This window comes from Leishmania martiniquensis, chromosome 35, assembly GCF_017916325.1.
Source record: "Leishmania martiniquensis isolate LSCM1 chromosome 35, whole genome shotgun sequence".
Lineage (NCBI taxonomy): Eukaryota > Euglenozoa > Kinetoplastea > Trypanosomatida > Trypanosomatidae > Leishmania > Leishmania martiniquensis.
In genome coordinates, this window is record NC_090170.1 from 1,279,335 (window position 1) to 1,294,702 (window position 15,368).

The 15,368-nt window shown below is 58.3% G+C and overlaps 4 protein-coding genes across 4 annotated transcripts; all 4 read right to left on the reverse strand.

Moving 5' to 3' along the window:
• Positions 1-1,351: 1,351 nt before the first annotated feature.
• On the reverse strand, positions 1,352-3,334 carry LSCM1_01080 (uncharacterized protein; the record flags this gene model as incomplete). The annotated part of the gene is made up of 1 exon (XM_067318706.1): positions 1,352-3,334. One exon carries the CDS (start codon positions 3,332-3,334, stop codon positions 1,352-1,354), a length of 1,983 nt encoding a protein of 660 aa, XP_067174811.1.
• A 1,941-nt stretch (positions 3,335-5,275) lies between these two features.
• On the reverse strand, positions 5,276-5,785 carry LSCM1_01081 (uncharacterized protein; the record flags this gene model as incomplete). Its single annotated transcript, XM_067318707.1, has 1 exon — positions 5,276-5,785. The coding sequence occupies one exon, from the start codon at positions 5,783-5,785 to the stop codon at positions 5,276-5,278; it is 510 nt and encodes a 169-aa protein (XP_067174812.1).
• Positions 5,786-8,412: 2,627 nt separating this feature from the next.
• Positions 8,413-9,645, reverse strand: LSCM1_01082 (uncharacterized protein; the record flags this gene model as incomplete). The annotated part of the gene is made up of 1 exon (XM_067318708.1): positions 8,413-9,645. One exon carries the CDS (start codon positions 9,643-9,645, stop codon positions 8,413-8,415), a length of 1,233 nt encoding a protein of 410 aa, XP_067174813.1.
• Positions 9,646-12,508: 2,863 nt separating this feature from the next.
• LSCM1_01083 (uncharacterized protein) lies at positions 12,509-15,343 on the reverse strand (the record flags this gene model as incomplete). The annotated part of the gene is made up of 1 exon (XM_067318709.1): positions 12,509-15,343. One exon carries the CDS (start codon positions 15,341-15,343, stop codon positions 12,509-12,511), a length of 2,835 nt encoding a protein of 944 aa, XP_067174814.1.
• Positions 15,344-15,368: the final 25 nt, after the last annotated feature.

Sequence of the window (15,368 nt, forward strand, 5' to 3'; positions counted from 1 at the left end):
GAGATAAACAGCCGATCTGTCGGTGCAAGTTGTGTGCGTGTATGTGTGTGAGCAAGAGCCGCATGCAAAGCTCGACATGCAGAGGAGAGATGGACACGGGGCAGATGCGCACCAGCCTGCACACACACACAGACACACACAGACGACGCTGCAAGGCACGCGCACTGCATATGCAGGACGCGCAAAAGGGAAAAAATGACCGAGGCGCAGAGAAAGCCACCGCCTCCGGGTTGGGAAGCGCGGTGAAGAGAGGGGGAACAGACGATGAGCCGAACAACGTGCAACCACAGTGGAAGAAACGCGCGCACGCACGCGCATCAGCAGGGCGCCAAACAGACAAAAAATGAAACAAAGCTCGGCTTGAGGTGATACATCTACGCCACATCACCGGAGGCCATCGGCGACGTCCATCACAGCAGCACCATGGAAGGTGCTGCATCAGCAGCATCACCAGAGAGTCCCTCTTTTTTTACCTCGCATGCGACCAACTCTGAGAGCGGTGCACATCATGACAACACGCGGCGAGGCAAGAGCACTTCGCTCGAGGCAAGCACAAAATGTGAGAAGAAGGAGAACAGCGCGAAGCAGGTCATGGTGCCTAAAATCATTGCACACATACAACCGCTTGCGAACATAGAGGAGCATGGTTTAAGTGCACATTGACCGCATCGCGTTCAACTTCCCCGGCCTGGCCTCCAGCACTTGCATTCGCCGCCACCGAATCACAGGAGATGAGGCGAACACGGTGATGAAACCGTGAGCTCCAGCCCCTCACTCTTACCCTTCCACTCGACCACACACACACACACGCACGCGCACCGGACAAAAAAGGCTTCTGTCATAGCGCCTCGCACATACATCCGGAGGAGGCAACCGAAAAAAATGAAGGGCGAGCGGGGAGAGGTCACGAGGGATGGGGAAGCGGTGGAATGGCGAGTAAGAGGGAAGAGAGGGAGAAAGGGAAGCTGCTCCTGCGTTACTTCCGCTTCCCTGAGGAAGCGGGGGGGCATCTGTTCGCTGGAAGAGTGCCAGCAGACCAGTAAAGCAATGGGGCACCAAAAGGGCAGTCGTTCAGCCTCGGGGAACCGTACAGAGAAACAGAAGGGTACGTCTATTTGTGGGAGAGTACGGCGAGAGAAGACCGTTCTGAGGGTCGTAAGAGAGAGAAAGACCAGCGCCACTAAGCTGAGGAAGCAGTCGAAGCACAAACGCCGGCGAGGGGAAAACTCGAGCGACTCCGCGGGCTCTGCTGTCTTTTTTTCTTCTGCGTGGCTCCGTTCCTCTTCGGTCGGCCGCACTCCTTTCCGCAGGGTGGTATCCTCGGGCGCCTGTACGGGATAGCAAAGCACACCTATTGCGCCTCAGCCGCCATGCGATCGTACTCGGCACGCGCGAAGCGGTCCCACTCAGTTTTCTCTACGCGCATCCGCATCTGGTGCTCTCCAAAGGGGTCCCGGTGTTCAAAGAGCAAAAACTTTGATGCGTTAAAGATCATGTTGAAGAAGTTGGCGGGGGTGGGGCAGGAGCGAAGATCGCCGAGGGTGACGCCGTATTTGCGAAGCTTGACTCGATCGAAGCCAACCATGTCCAGCATCTGGCACATTGTATCTTCGTACGCTATGTCCCCCTCTGGCGAATCTGAGAACTCGAGGAAGCGCTGCTGGTTCTCCTCGAAGAACTGCATCATCTCATACCCGCTCAGCACCCCGTCCTCGTCCGTGTCCAGTACCTTAAACCAGTAGAGCACCGCTGGGTCCGAGTTCTTGTCCTCTTCGGAGAGGCAAAAATACACAAAGTCCTCGAAGTCCATCTTGCCTGGCACACCGGACGACAGGGGACGGCCGTAGCCCTCCACGACACGCTTGATGACGCCCGTCACGACGGATCCTTGGCCGTAGTTGCACAGATCCTCAAAGCCGATGAGGAGGTCGCGGTCCGTGTCGAGCTCCCAGAACTTGCAATAGAGTACGTAAAAGTGCTCGTAGGAGAAGTAATCCAGCACCAGGTTCACGTCCTTCGCGTCGAGCTCCATCATTCTCTCTGGCAGGTCGCTGCGGTCGAAGTCGCGCCAGTAGATGCGGCCGCACTGTTGACGCTCTAGCATGTACATGATGCGCACAGCCACAGTGTGCCAGTAGTACTCCTGAAACTCCGGCTGCTGAAGGAACTGGAGGCCCGGGTGGGCGCCAACGAGAAACTTGCCCATGGACTCCAAGTCGGACAGGGTAATGAATTCCTTCTTGGGGTGGGTACAGATGAGCTCGTAAAGGCGGCGGCTGACTGACAAGGGCGCGTAGACCTCGTTGAACACGGTGCGGATTTGGGCAGCTGTCAGCGTGTCCGCGGTAGCCGCGTCCAGTCCGCTGCGAGCCGCAATGTCCTTGAAGAGGGCCTCCTTGTACCATATCGGCACCTTGAACACCTTTGAGCTAATGTCGCCGAACACCCAGACTGTCTTCTTCACCGAATCGTTCTTTTCGAGTAAGCGGTTCAACTCCTGCACCTCCTCCGAGTCCATCTCCATCTGCAGTCCACGAGACTCCTTCTTGGAGTAAAAGCACGGAATATCCTCCAGAGTCGCCTGCTTCAGGTTGGCGGGAGGCGTCGCTGCAAAGCTGCCGGCGATGTGCACGAATCGGGTCGATGACTCACGGGGCACCATGATGTTCGAGCTCGCGTCCGCTGGAATGGCCAGGTCTCCTGACACCATGACAGTGTTCAGGGTGGTCTCCAGGCGAGGATTGCCGTGTGAGTGAAGACTGTGTGGCGAGTTGCTGCCGGAACCGAGGTGTGGAAGAGGGGCACTGGGATCTACAACGGGCTTTGGCTGCTGCGAGGCTTGTGTGCCGGCGGGCGAGCCGGTGCGACGAGGATGATCGAGTTCGTCTACGCCACCGGCGAAGCGTGCTACAGAGCCGGGCGATGTCGATGGCGCGATAGGGCTGGGCGTTCGATCATCAGCCGTCAAGGCGGCAGCGGATTTATGCGACTTCAGTGGGGAAGACGGCTGCGGCGACTGGCCACGCGCGAAATCCTCACTAATGGCATTGGAGCTTGTGGATAACCCTGAGGTCGGGTCACTGTGCCGCGCGCCGTTGCTGAGCGCGTCCACGATGGCGGCCTTCGTCCTCTTGTCGCTCGCAGCTGTGCTAGTCACAGCGGCGCCGCCCTTGGAGCCCACCTGCAAATTTTGGGCTGCAACCGACAGCTCCAGCATCCGATTCAGCACATCACGAATGCGCTCCACATTTTCGTCTTCGGAGAGCCAGGTGGCATAGAAATTAGCGCATAGTGCCTTGGAGGCCTGCGTACCAACGGTGTTCTTGACACTCATCGGCACCCTCTCGACCCTAGCACAGCCCCGTGTTTTTGCTGATGTAACACTTTGGCTGCACCCACTTTTGTTTTCGTGGTCAGATATCCATGCAGAGCGATGTATACATGTAGCAACGGCAAGCAGCAGGTGCGGCGCCCGCGGCGATAGGAGGCCAATCGCAGCTTCTCCTCTGCTTTTGGTGGTGACTATAAAAGCGCGTCGCGCTGCCCAAAGAAGGCAGCGGCGCACGAATGAACAGGAGTACAGAGCTTACAAAAAGAGTATGCCGCCACTTCTTTCTGTACCCGCGCTATACCGCTCCTCGTCGCTCCGTTCTTTGGTATGTGCGCGGGCACTGCTCAACGTTTCTGTGTGCGTGTATGTCTCTGAGCACAGATCTCCCCTCCGGAACCTTGTGTCGCTGGCAAAACAATGCGACCGATCTCTGTGCTGTCTTCGGCTCTCCTCTGGCGATAGCGTGCGCGGGTGATGATGGAGAAGTGGAGCGGCGTGTGCTGATGCAAAGCTGAAGGAAGCTCAAAGCAAAGGTTCACAACGACGTAGAGAGAAAGAGCTGCTTCGCACGCCTACGGCGCTGAGAACGCTCGTTGCACACAGCCGCACGGAATTGGCGCACAGCGGAACCCGTAGCAGTAAGCACGCGCGCGAAAAGAGAAACGTCGATAGCAACGTGCAGACCGAACTGAAGTAGGAGGGAGAGCACAGGTAGAGAGAGAGGGGAGAGAGAGATTGAGTGCGCGATAAAAAAGTGGGGGCGAGGGAAAACCCCCAAAGTCCAGACGGAGAGGGATCAAACGAAAAGACGAGACCGAGGGCACACCCCGTCGGCTTCTGATGGTGAAAGCAGGGGGAGCAGGGGGAGCAGGGGGGAGCTTTACGGAGGGAAGCACACGGACGAAGAGTCCCCCAGGGGTGTCACTGATGGGAGGGGGTCGATGCGTGAACGTTCTTGATAGGGTGACAAAGATGCAGAGTGGAGGTCGAGAGAGGGCAAAGGGGGAAACGGGAAAAGAGGTGCAACAGTACTTCGTTGTCGAGGCTTCCACCGCCGAGAGGGCGTTGGAAGGCAAAACGACGCAGAAACGGAGCAAAAATGAGCGACCGGCTTCTGTGCAGACTTCAGATGGGAGAGGAAGTAAGTCGCAGAGACGGAGGAGACGTGAGGTCGAAGTTTTTAAGGAGTGGTGTGCGTCGAGTAAGTGTGCACCGTGTGTGTATGCAAGCGTGTTTGCGAGGCAGAGAGGCAAAGTGAAAGAGAGAGCCTAGACAAGCCTAGACGAGGGGCATATGACCGCAGCATAAGAGGGTCGGGGAACGGTTAGCAACAGCCGGCCGGCAGTAGTTGAACGAGCGCGAACGCTTCAGCTGGCATCAAATATCGCAGAGGGCTTTCGCGCCGACACACAAACGGATGGCTCAAGGGAAGGTCACAATAGACTGTGTGCACGCGCACGCTTCCACCTTCGCCTATTGGAAGGGTAAAAGGACGTCTGCGCAGAAGAAAGCGCATTGGCAATTGGTGGTGTCGTCACTGAGGCGAGAAACTTCACCGATCCCCTCGAGAAATTTTCTCCAAATAGCATTCCCACTTCTCTTTCCATGTTGGGTCGGGGGGGGGGCTGGGCTGCCCTTGATGCACACCGGCAGAGGCATAGCGTACCGGGAAGAGGGAATTCAAAGGGGAAAGATGGAGAGCAGCGCTCCCCTCCCCCACTCCCTCTTTCAATTCACATGCTGGCCAAGATGCGAAAAGGGCGACGCGGTCAAGGGCACAAGAAGGATGCGGGTTAACGGCTGAAGAAAACTTCGAATCCTCATCTACATCGAACGACGGCACTGCATCAATGCCCGCAGAAAAGACGCAGCGGATGGCAAGAAAAAAAATGAAACAGGGGAGGAGTACACAGCTTGGGCATGCTTCCGGCGCATCGCAGTGGGCTACGCAGCAGCCGCGATAGCAACGCCATCCTTCTGAGCCTCCGCTACAGCGGCCTGTCGCTGCTTTTCCTCCTCGGCTAGCCGGGCAGCCTTCACGGCGGCCTGCGTCGCGGCTATCTTCGCCAGCAGCTCCATCTTTTCTGTGTTGTCACCAATGAACTCCCCGACGACCTCGCCGTAGGCGTAGCTCTGCACGAACGGTACAGCGGTGACGCAAAGCGAGCGGCATACCAGCGCAGTCGACGGAGCGGCGTAGCAGACAGCGATGTTGATCTCTGCCAGCAACGCAGGTCGATTGCTGTTCAGCTTTTCCATCGCGGAGACGACAGTGTTGGTGGTGGCCGCATCTAGGGGACTCACTATGACGAGCAGCGCGGCGCCTGCATGGGACGTGACGTGCTGCTGAAGCTCGTCCAGCGTGTTGACAGGCTTCACAACGGGTGGCGGTGGTGGCGGAGCGGCATTCTTGCGCGAGCTCTTCTTGGCTGATTTGGACCTAGACTTGGCCATGACGGCAATCTTTACCGAAGGATAGTGTTCTTCGCGTACGTCTGCAAGTAAGCAATGATTCAGGGCCAATGAGCAGGCGCGCGTGACGGCGGAAGAAGTGGGAATGCGGAAGGGTGAAATTTCTTTTTGCTGCTAATTGCCTCTCCTCAGATACGTCACGGCTGGGCGAGCTACTTTTGTTCGAGAGAGAAAAAAAGCTTGGGAAGCAGCACTCTGCCTCCGTACGCGAAAGAGACAAATGCTCGTTCTTCGGCCTTTTTTTCTTGATCGCGCTCCAACGGCGGCTGCCTACTTCCAGTAGTCCATCGGCGTAGGTGTGGACCTCCAGCGCTGCATGGTCGCGTATGCGGCCCTCTCTCTCACTCGCGTGTAATGCCCGCCCCTGAGACGGAGCAGGAGGTGGCGGCATTTTACAGGAAACGTACGCCGTTCTCGCTTTCCGCCGAGGGGCGCACCTCTGGGCCTCCCTCCGCTCAGCGAACGCGACAAGGCTGTGAGTATTGCGCAAACTTTCCTGGGGATTTTCTGGCTAGAGGGGTCCCCGTCCATCTTTGTTACGCTTTTCCCCTCCGATGCCTTTTTAGGTAACACGGTGTACAAACAAAAAGGAGATGTGCAGAGAGAAAGGCGCTCACGCGATGAGGCCTGCCGTGGAGGCAAGCTGCGGCGCTGTTTGCTGCTGATTTTAGTCACGAACATACGCACGCGTATCAGTGTAATCGTCTCACCCCGACACCCCCTCTGGCCTCGCCTCATCAGGCCGCCGCTGATTCGGCACTCTCTTGCCTAACTTACCACATATGCGTATTTTACGTATTCAATACGCGAGTTGATTCTCACACAGCGTGGCCCCGTCACAGGCTCGTGGGAGTGCTGCGAGGCAGCCGCAGAGACCCATGGCGGCATGGCGCCCGGCTCAGCCATCTGCGCACAGTCCGTGCCTCGGACCCTGCATACCCCCTCGCCCCGCAAGCCGCATCGCAGCCGCGCCCATCACGCTGGCCGCCACGCGGTGCGTCCTCCTGAGGTGGCCCACGCCCCCTCCACAGACACACACACGCAGACACACGCAGAGGGGAGGGCCGGGCATGATGCGCCAGAGCGGCATGCACACCTTGGCCACGACGTGGGCGGCGCAGACGCGTTCACCGCCGCAGGCCGCACCGGCGCCACGCCACGCACACCCTTGCCGCCGGCATCGGGAGCAACACGTCGCACGGCCCCCACCCCACGCCGCAGACGCCTGGCCCGATACCGCCGCCCGCGGCTGCCCGGCATAGAGAGGGGTGGGGGTGCCGCTTGGCCTCACCGCACCGAATGGCAGCGCTGGAGTCCCCTGAGATACGGCGCACTGAGCTGCCCCCCTCCCCTTTCCTTCCCTCTGTCATTGGTGGTGGTGGTGGTGATGGGACCTCTCCCATGCGTTTGGGGAGAAAAAGAAAACTGGAGAAAACATCGGCTGCGAGGGCACCAGTCAGACGGCGAGCTGGCAGAGAGGCCGGTGCGTAGGGAACAGCGATAACGAAAGCAAAGAAGTAAAAGAACGCGAGGGGATGTGATGCGCGCCTCTCACGTCCCCCGCTCTTACCAAAGAAAAAAAGGAAAAAAGAGAACCATTACAGAGCGAACGAACCAAAGAAGAAATAAGCAAAATCGAGAATCGACAGGAAATCAAGAGAACGGCGGATCTGCATAGGCGTTCGCATGGGGGCGCGCGTGTGGATATGCCTGCGAAGAAGGGACGACGTGGTGCAGGGGGCTTTGAGGATTCCACGCAATAAAAAGGAAAAGAAAAGCGCAAAGGCTTCACAGAGGAGCCTACAGGGCGTATGCCGTTCAGCTTCCTGCTCAGTTATCACTTACCTTTAAAGATCGTGGCGGCTTCAGGAACAGAGGATGTAGGTAGCGCATGAAGCCGCGTACAGGCCCACACACACACACACGCATTCAGGGTTCTCGGAAAAAGCTAAACGCACCCCCCAAGCAAAACGTTTCCCCTTGAGAAGCATGTATACGTCAGCATAGACTGCAGAGACCAGCAAGCTCAAGTCTTGAGTGCAGGCTACACCGTACAAAAAAAAACGTGACGGCGTCGTCCTGGGGCCATTCCTCCAGACCCGCCGCCCACCATTCCCATCACATGACGTGGCACCATATGCTGCGGCACTCCCTTCCCCCGAATCATCATTCACTGTGAGCCGGTCTGCGCTCTCTGCTGAAAAATGCGCCTCTCGGCCTTTGTCCTTTTCAGCTCAACTTGCACAGCATGCTATTTCCTTTCGCTCCGCCCAGCTTACACAAGACAGCACGCGAGCGCTCACCGACCCCCTCCCTCCGCACACGCGCGTTGCTCCTCTTCGCTATGCTTCTTCTCACCCCAGCCCCCTTCCCACGACTCATCTCTTTCACTGACACCTTTTTGTGTGTGTGTCACCCCTACTCGTCCAAGAACCCGTGCCGCGTCGTACTCATCTGCGCCCCTGCATTTGTCTACCGTTTGGCCTCTTCTGGGTCCATTGTGCTTGGCGACTGCATTCCTGCGCCCGTGCGCTGATGTCAGTCCTCACCTTCTTTTCGCTGAGTGCACATGCTTCATTCTGAGGAAGAAGTCCAGCGTGTCGATGCGCTTACTCGACGAGAGCGTCCATGGCGACTTTCAGAGCGGCGACGAGGTCATCGGCGTCCTCGATACCGCAGCTGACACGCACGAAGCCATCCGTGATGCCGACCTTCCTGCGGTCCTCGCTCGTCATGTTCGCGTGGGTCATGACGGACGGGCAGGTGATGATGCTCTCCGAGGCACCGAGATTCTCGCACAGGGACCATGGGCGCGGCACGGTGTCCATCAAGCGGCGGCCAGAGGCTGTGCCGCCCTTCACCTCAAACCAGAGCATGCCGCCGTGCAGGTTGTTGCGGTGCTGCCGGTCGGCCAGCTCCTTCTGCGGGTGAGAGGCCAGGCCCGGGTACACAACGCGCTCCACAGCGGGGTGTGTCTCCAGAAACTCAGCGACCTTCTGTGCGTTGTGGCTCTGCTTCACCACGCGCAGCGACATCGTCTTTACTGTCTGCAGCTGCAGGAATGCGACCTGCGGGCTCATGACGTTTCCCAGAATGTTCTGCGTCAGGCGCAACTTGTCATCGAGCTCCTTCTTGTTCGTAACGAGGGCGCCACCGACGGTCATGTCATGGCCGTCCACGTACTTCGTCGTGCTTATCAGTGTCACGTCCGCGCCGTAATCGAGCGGGCGCATGATGAAGGCCGTGGCGAAGGTGTTGTCGCACATGTGCACGATACCCTTCTCCTTGCAGATTTTCGATACCGCCGCGACGTCGATGAGAATCAGCGTGGGGTTCGCGGGTGTTTCGCTAATCACCAGCTTGGTGTTAGGTCGGATGGCTTCCTGCACGTTCTTGGGGTCGCGCATGTCGACAAAGGTAAACTCCATTCCGAGACGGGTGAAAAACACACGGCAGGCGCGGTTCGTGCCGCCGTAGCAGCAGTTCGTCAAGATTGCGTGGTCACCGGCATTCATGAACGACGAGATCGCGGTGGTGGTGGCAGCCATGCCCGTGTTGTACACGGTGCAATAGTTACCGTTCTCCAGAGCGCACAGCCGCTGCTCCAGAACAGACGCCGTAGGGTTCGCAGAGCGTGTGTAGGAATACCCCTTCGCCTGGTACCTGTCGATAGACTCCTGCACAAACGTGGTGGACTGGTAGATCGGAGTGAGAATGGCACCCGTAACCGGGTCAGGGCGGACGCCCCCGTGCACCTGCAGGGTGTCGAAGCCCTGCGCTTGAGGCAGCCACGAGCCAGAGCCGGCCGTAAAGTCAGAGACGAGGTGCTGCTGAGAGGACATGCTTGCGAGCGTATGCACCAGCGCCAGTAATGAGGATGGAACAACAGCGGAGGAAACAGAAATGCGGAGCAACGTGCGACGGGGCACAAAAAAAACGCAAACAGCCAAAGGAGAGTTGATGAAAAGACTGATGGAGGCGCAAACGGCAGAAAGAGAAAAAAAACTTTGTCCAAGTGGAATGAATGGTGAAAATCTTTCGCGTACACAGTGATTGCGTCCGCGGAGAGGTGCGCCGTGGGGTCAGGATGTGTGTGGAGGTGAGGAAAAAGAGGGGAGAAGGGGAGGAGTGAGGAGGGATGGAGGAGGCAGGGGGAGGCAAGGGTGTCGAAGGCGCAGCTAGCAGTGATGAAATTAGGGTGTGCGGATTCGCCTCTTCTCGGATCGTAGAAGGAAAACCACCGAGCTGGCCGAGCAGTCACTGAGAACAAAAAAAAGAATGACATCAGCCACTTAGCGCGGATCGGGGCCCTTTTTCAGGGAGAAGAAGGGACCCTACACCGCCCCTTTTTTTCGAGCGGAACATGAAGACCTTGCCGTTCAGCATCATCCATGCCTCGAAGAACGCTTCAGCGACGACGATCAGCAAGCTAGCGTTTCGGCGCCTACGACGGCAAAACGTCAATTCATTATTCCGTGCCGAAAGCCGTAAATAAAGCGTCACCACCAGCCACCAGCGCGCTGTGCCCCGTCACCATGAGCCACGCTCCTCTGTCTGCCTACCACGCTCCGCAACTCACGGCAGTATCCACGTCCCATCCAAGGCTCTCACCATCAACACGTCACCTTGCCGCAGCCATCAGACAGCACCACGCCCAACTGGCACCACACTTGTAAGGGTACGATGTGGGCGCGGATGCGCACCTTAGGTGCACTACTTCCATCGCGTCAAGGTCGGGATATGCTCAGATTTTACCCTACGAAGTTTGTTCATCGTCATCGGCTCACTCCTGGGCGCTTCTCCGCGCAGCCGCAGCGCTCGCGTCCAAAACGATTGCAGCAGCAGACGCAGCGGCATATCCGCTCACGAAGCCGAACGGCAATGTCGACGCATCTGTCGTTTGCAAGGAGCAGCAGCGGTAGCTACGAAAATGAATATACGTGCCGTTTTTTTCTCTCTATTTTCGTTTTGCAAGGGAGAGAGGGAAGCGATCGCACGCCGCGCCCTCTTACACAGTCTACACGTTCGCATCTACACATACACACACCAAAACCAAAGCATGAGGTGCAAGATGAAGGTGACAGAAGGTGGAATGTCTGCCACCCCACGTGCATCTCCTCCGTCCTTTTTTTTTCGCTCTTCCCCTCTTGCCCTTCTGCACGGCAAACAGCTTCAATGATCTCGCAAAACATCGGCGGATCGCACTAACACTGACGTTCGTCGAGTAGATCCTTGTTTGATTCTGCTCTTCGTGCAATAATGCGGCGCGGGTCACTCTCCGAGGAGAACGAGGGAGAGATAACAAGCGAAAGAGATGGAAGGACGAGAGGAGTCGCATCCGTCGGCGGAAGCAACTCATAGCACTCACTGACGCACATCGTTCATATCGTCTCTCGTTCTGCCTTGTTCGCTCGGTACACCCAATGTAATCCCACCCTCATCTTTCAACCCTATGGAGTGTCGAAGTAGACAGGCAAAGAAAGGGAGGGAGGGGGGACACGAGGGCGCCGGAGATGGCGGTGTGGGCCTCGAAGCGTGACTAGACAGCAGCCCATGGCTGGCACTGCGGTTATGTCAACAGGCGGAAGAGCTGTAGCTGCGTGAAAGCACTGGTGAAAATGGTGAATGTCACCAACAGCGGTACTGGAAAGGGATGCATTCGGAGACGCGAAGGATCAAGAAAATGCAGGAAGGAGAGAGGGTCCCCACAAGTAATAGGCGCAAGGTGCGAGGTGCGCAGACGTCAAAGGCTGCCTTGGGACATGGGTTTACTGCCCGCAACACGCAAAGGCGCGCACAAAAAAAAACGGAGGGGAATTGTCGGGCACATGCAGCCTCCGAAGAAAGCATATGCGCCGCACTGCGTGGCTGTAGTCGCATGAGCGACTCCGTCGTCCCCTCGTCGTCGCTCACGGTGCTCTTTTTCGCTTCAGTGTACGTGAGGGTGATTCGATGTCCTTCCAGCGATATGCCCGTCCCGCGAAGACAGCAAAAGCAGTGGAAGTGAGTCAGTGGGGCGAGGGAGCAGCCTTCCACCGATCATCTGCCGTCATGATCACCCAACGCTGCTTGACAGCGCAAGGGAGCTTGTGTGTGTGTGTCGAGGAAGGGAGAGGAAAGGGCGTGGAAAGGTGGTTCGCTAGGTCTCTCTGCATGGCCACATCCGCCCTCGCGTGGTCAACACTACAGGGAAAGAAGCGAAGTGCACGGAGTTGGGTAGCGCCTGAAGCGCGCATTTATGCACAGCAACGAAAACAAACTGAGCACACGCGACACCGCGAAAATGCTCATGCCTGTTGGTGAGGCCAGCGCTCTCTCTCTCACGCATTTGCGTTTGCGGCATCACCCACTCCATTCTCAGCGTGCTGCCTACCGGACGCCGAAAGTTCGAAGCCGCACGCAAGGGCAGGCTTCACGGTCGTGTACTCCCCGAAAAGGGAAGGGGGTGCTAGAGCCTAACATCACAACTTGCCAAGGTGTATGTACGTGTATCATCTTGCCAGCAGGGTAGGGGCAGGCGAGACGACTGAGAAAGGTGCTGAGTCGCTCCATTTTTCTCAACGGCGCGCAGGGGTCGCTCTCATGGGCAGTGCGTGGGATCTCTTCCGACAGCATCGCGCTCTTTTTCCACTCTTACAGAAGTTGTTGAGGATTACCTCTTGACGCATGATCACACAAGCTGCATCGGCGATCGCAGCCGCGATTTCACCGCACCGACTGCGACGTGTCCAGATCAGAAAAGCCGATCAGCTTTGTGAACGTGTTGCTACTCGGTGTCCATTCATCATCGCTGCGCAGCGACAGCTGCGACAAGCTGTCTGCTGTCAGCGGCAACGAGGATGGGTCAGCGTGACCCTCTTTCGCAGCTGCAAGTTCTGGTCGCGCCCAAGTGCGCTCTTTGCGACGGTTGGGAGGCTGGCGACCGGCGAATGGGGGAGCGGATAGCGGCGCTGGCACGCTGGCGGCAAGCGCGTCAGCGAACGCCTTGCGCGGCTTCGGGTGAGCCTGTCGCATGCGTCGCATCACTGACGCACGAAACGGCGCCGGATCAGCCCACGGCATCGTCGAAACGAAGGCATTTTGGCGGCTACCACTCGATGTAGATAGTGCATTCAGCTGCTCCTGCAGCTCTTGAAGTACTCTGCTAGGCAAGCGGAGTGAATCTCGATGGTGCTTGCGCTTCTTCAAAGATGCTGCCTCTCGCAGAGCAGATATATTAGCCTTTGCACCTCCATGTGGTTCTTGATCACGCGCCAACCTTTTCCCTTCAACATGGTTCGGTGGGTATCGACTTGAATCTATGTCGGTGGTCACCGCTGCCTCAGCTGGTTGCCGTGGCGTTTGGGCATCGGCTGCGCGAAGCAGCTCCGTGTGATAGCTACGGAGTGCCGCCTGCGAGCGGGCCACGCGCAGGGCCTCTAACGTATCGCGCAGCCTCTCCTCGTCGAAGCGAAGCTCGGCCTGTTCCTCCTCTAGACGCTGCTTTGCATCGTCGAGTTGCTTCTTCGCCTCGGTTACGGCTGCTTTCTTCATAGAAAGGCGTGTCTGCACCTCCGCTATGGCGGCGGATCGACTCTGCACGTCGGCTGCTCTCCGCCGCAATGCCTCCATCTCCTTCTGCGCTAGCGCTTCCATATCGCCAAAGCTGCGGTGCATCGCAGTGGCTTCGACCGCCACCTCACGCTCCTCCGCGTCGAGTAGGCTGATGCTTTGCTGCAGCGCCAGCAGGGCCTCGTGGAAGCGTTCCTCGGCGGTCTGACGCTCTTGCTGCACAAGATACTGCCACCGACGGTACTCCCGCTCCCACTCGTCTTTACTGCGCTGGTGCGTTGTCTCCTGCTGCACTAACCACGCGCTTTCGTCTTGGAGGTGACGCTGCAGGTTCTGAGAGGCGAGGCGCAGCTGCGACGCGCAGTCCTCGAGTGCCGTACGCTCCGCATCGGTGTTACTGCGCTGGGTGGCCGCAAGCTGCAGAAGGCGCGTCAGCATCTCCTGTTCCTCTTTAAAGTGCTCCTCACGCTCCACCTCGACGCGCCGGCGAGACTCGTCTACCGCCACCTCATACGCTTTCACCGCCGCCGCCGCATCCTCTACGATTGCCATGATGTCGCGCAAGAGGGCCGTCGATTTGGTCACGTCTTCTAATGCGGCCGACTGAACCCGCTGCTGCTCCGCGCGAAGATCTTCCTCGCGACCAAAGTAAGCCTGAAGTTGCTCCATCTGCCTCTGGTGCATCGCCTCTTCCCTGGCCATGACATCCTTGTGTCGCGCCTCGGCATCACGGAGGCGCTCTAGGTGGAGGCTGTGGCGTTGCCGGCGCTGCTCCTGCAGCTCCACCTCTCGGCGCTGCAGCGTGGCCTCGAGCTCACGTTGGAGAAGCCGTTGATGCTCGACTGCCCAAGCCTCACGCGACTCGATGTACACGCGCTCCATTCCGAGCGCCTCATCTTGCAGCAGCTTCAATTCCTGCTGCGCCATCGCCTGCACGTCAGTCAACAAGGACTCATCCATTTTGAGAAGCCGCTCCCTCTGCTGGTCCTCTGCAGTGCGCCAGAACGCCAACATGTCATCGAAGACGCGAGCGTACTCCACTCGCTCCGCTTGGGCTTCGCTCTCCACACCAACGGCGAAGGAGGTTTGAATCTCGTGTTGCACAAGCGACTCCAGCTCTGACCTCCAGGCATTCATCCTCAGACCCTCTGCCTCCTCTGACTCGAATACGTCACCGAGCCTTCGCAGAACGGCCGAGACGGCGGCTACGAGAGCTGTCTTTACCACATCCTTGGCCGCCACTGCTGCACCGTCGCCGTCGCCGCTCTTATCAAGCATCGCGCGAAGATGCGCCTCCTCCTCCCTTGCCGCCTGCAGCTGCTGCGTTGCCTCAGCAATTTTGACGTCGTACTCCGACTTCACAGCCCGCTCGACGTCCCGGCGCGCCGCCTGCAGCTCCGCCTCGTGCGCGTCCTGCGACTCGCGCATCTTCGTTTCGCAGGCACTCTTTTCGTCCTCGATGGCGGCACACACGCGGCGGAGCTTTACGTTCAGCTGCTCGATCTCAGCCTGCTTCTGCGCTTTCGCGGCACGCCATCTCTCCATTAGGGATGTCTCGCGCTCCCTTGTAGACTGCAACAGCTTTTGCTTGACAGCAATCTCGCGCTTTAGCTGCTCCACGGTGACCTCGTGCGATGACACTGCGGCAGGCACTGCTGCGGGTGGCCGTTGCGGTGGCAGGGGTAAATAATCGTTACTCGAGAAGGTTACAGGTGCGCGCTGCGTCACATCCTCCTCTGACCCACCTAAAATGTCTGGTAGCGAGCTTTCTGCTTGCGGCCCCGCACCCGAAGAAGCAGCCGTCGGGGCCTGCCGTCCCGACTCTTGAGGCTGTCGCTGCCGCTCTTGCTGCTGCGCCTCCCGCTGCTGCTGCAGCGCGCGGCGTCGTGCCTCGAGCATGGCGCTTTGCCCAGAGCCTGCGCTTAGCCCTGGCGGGCGCGACTGTGGCATCCACGCATCGTCGTCGCTGCTACTGTTGCTCATGGCCATGTTAGGCACACAAAACAGAAAAGAG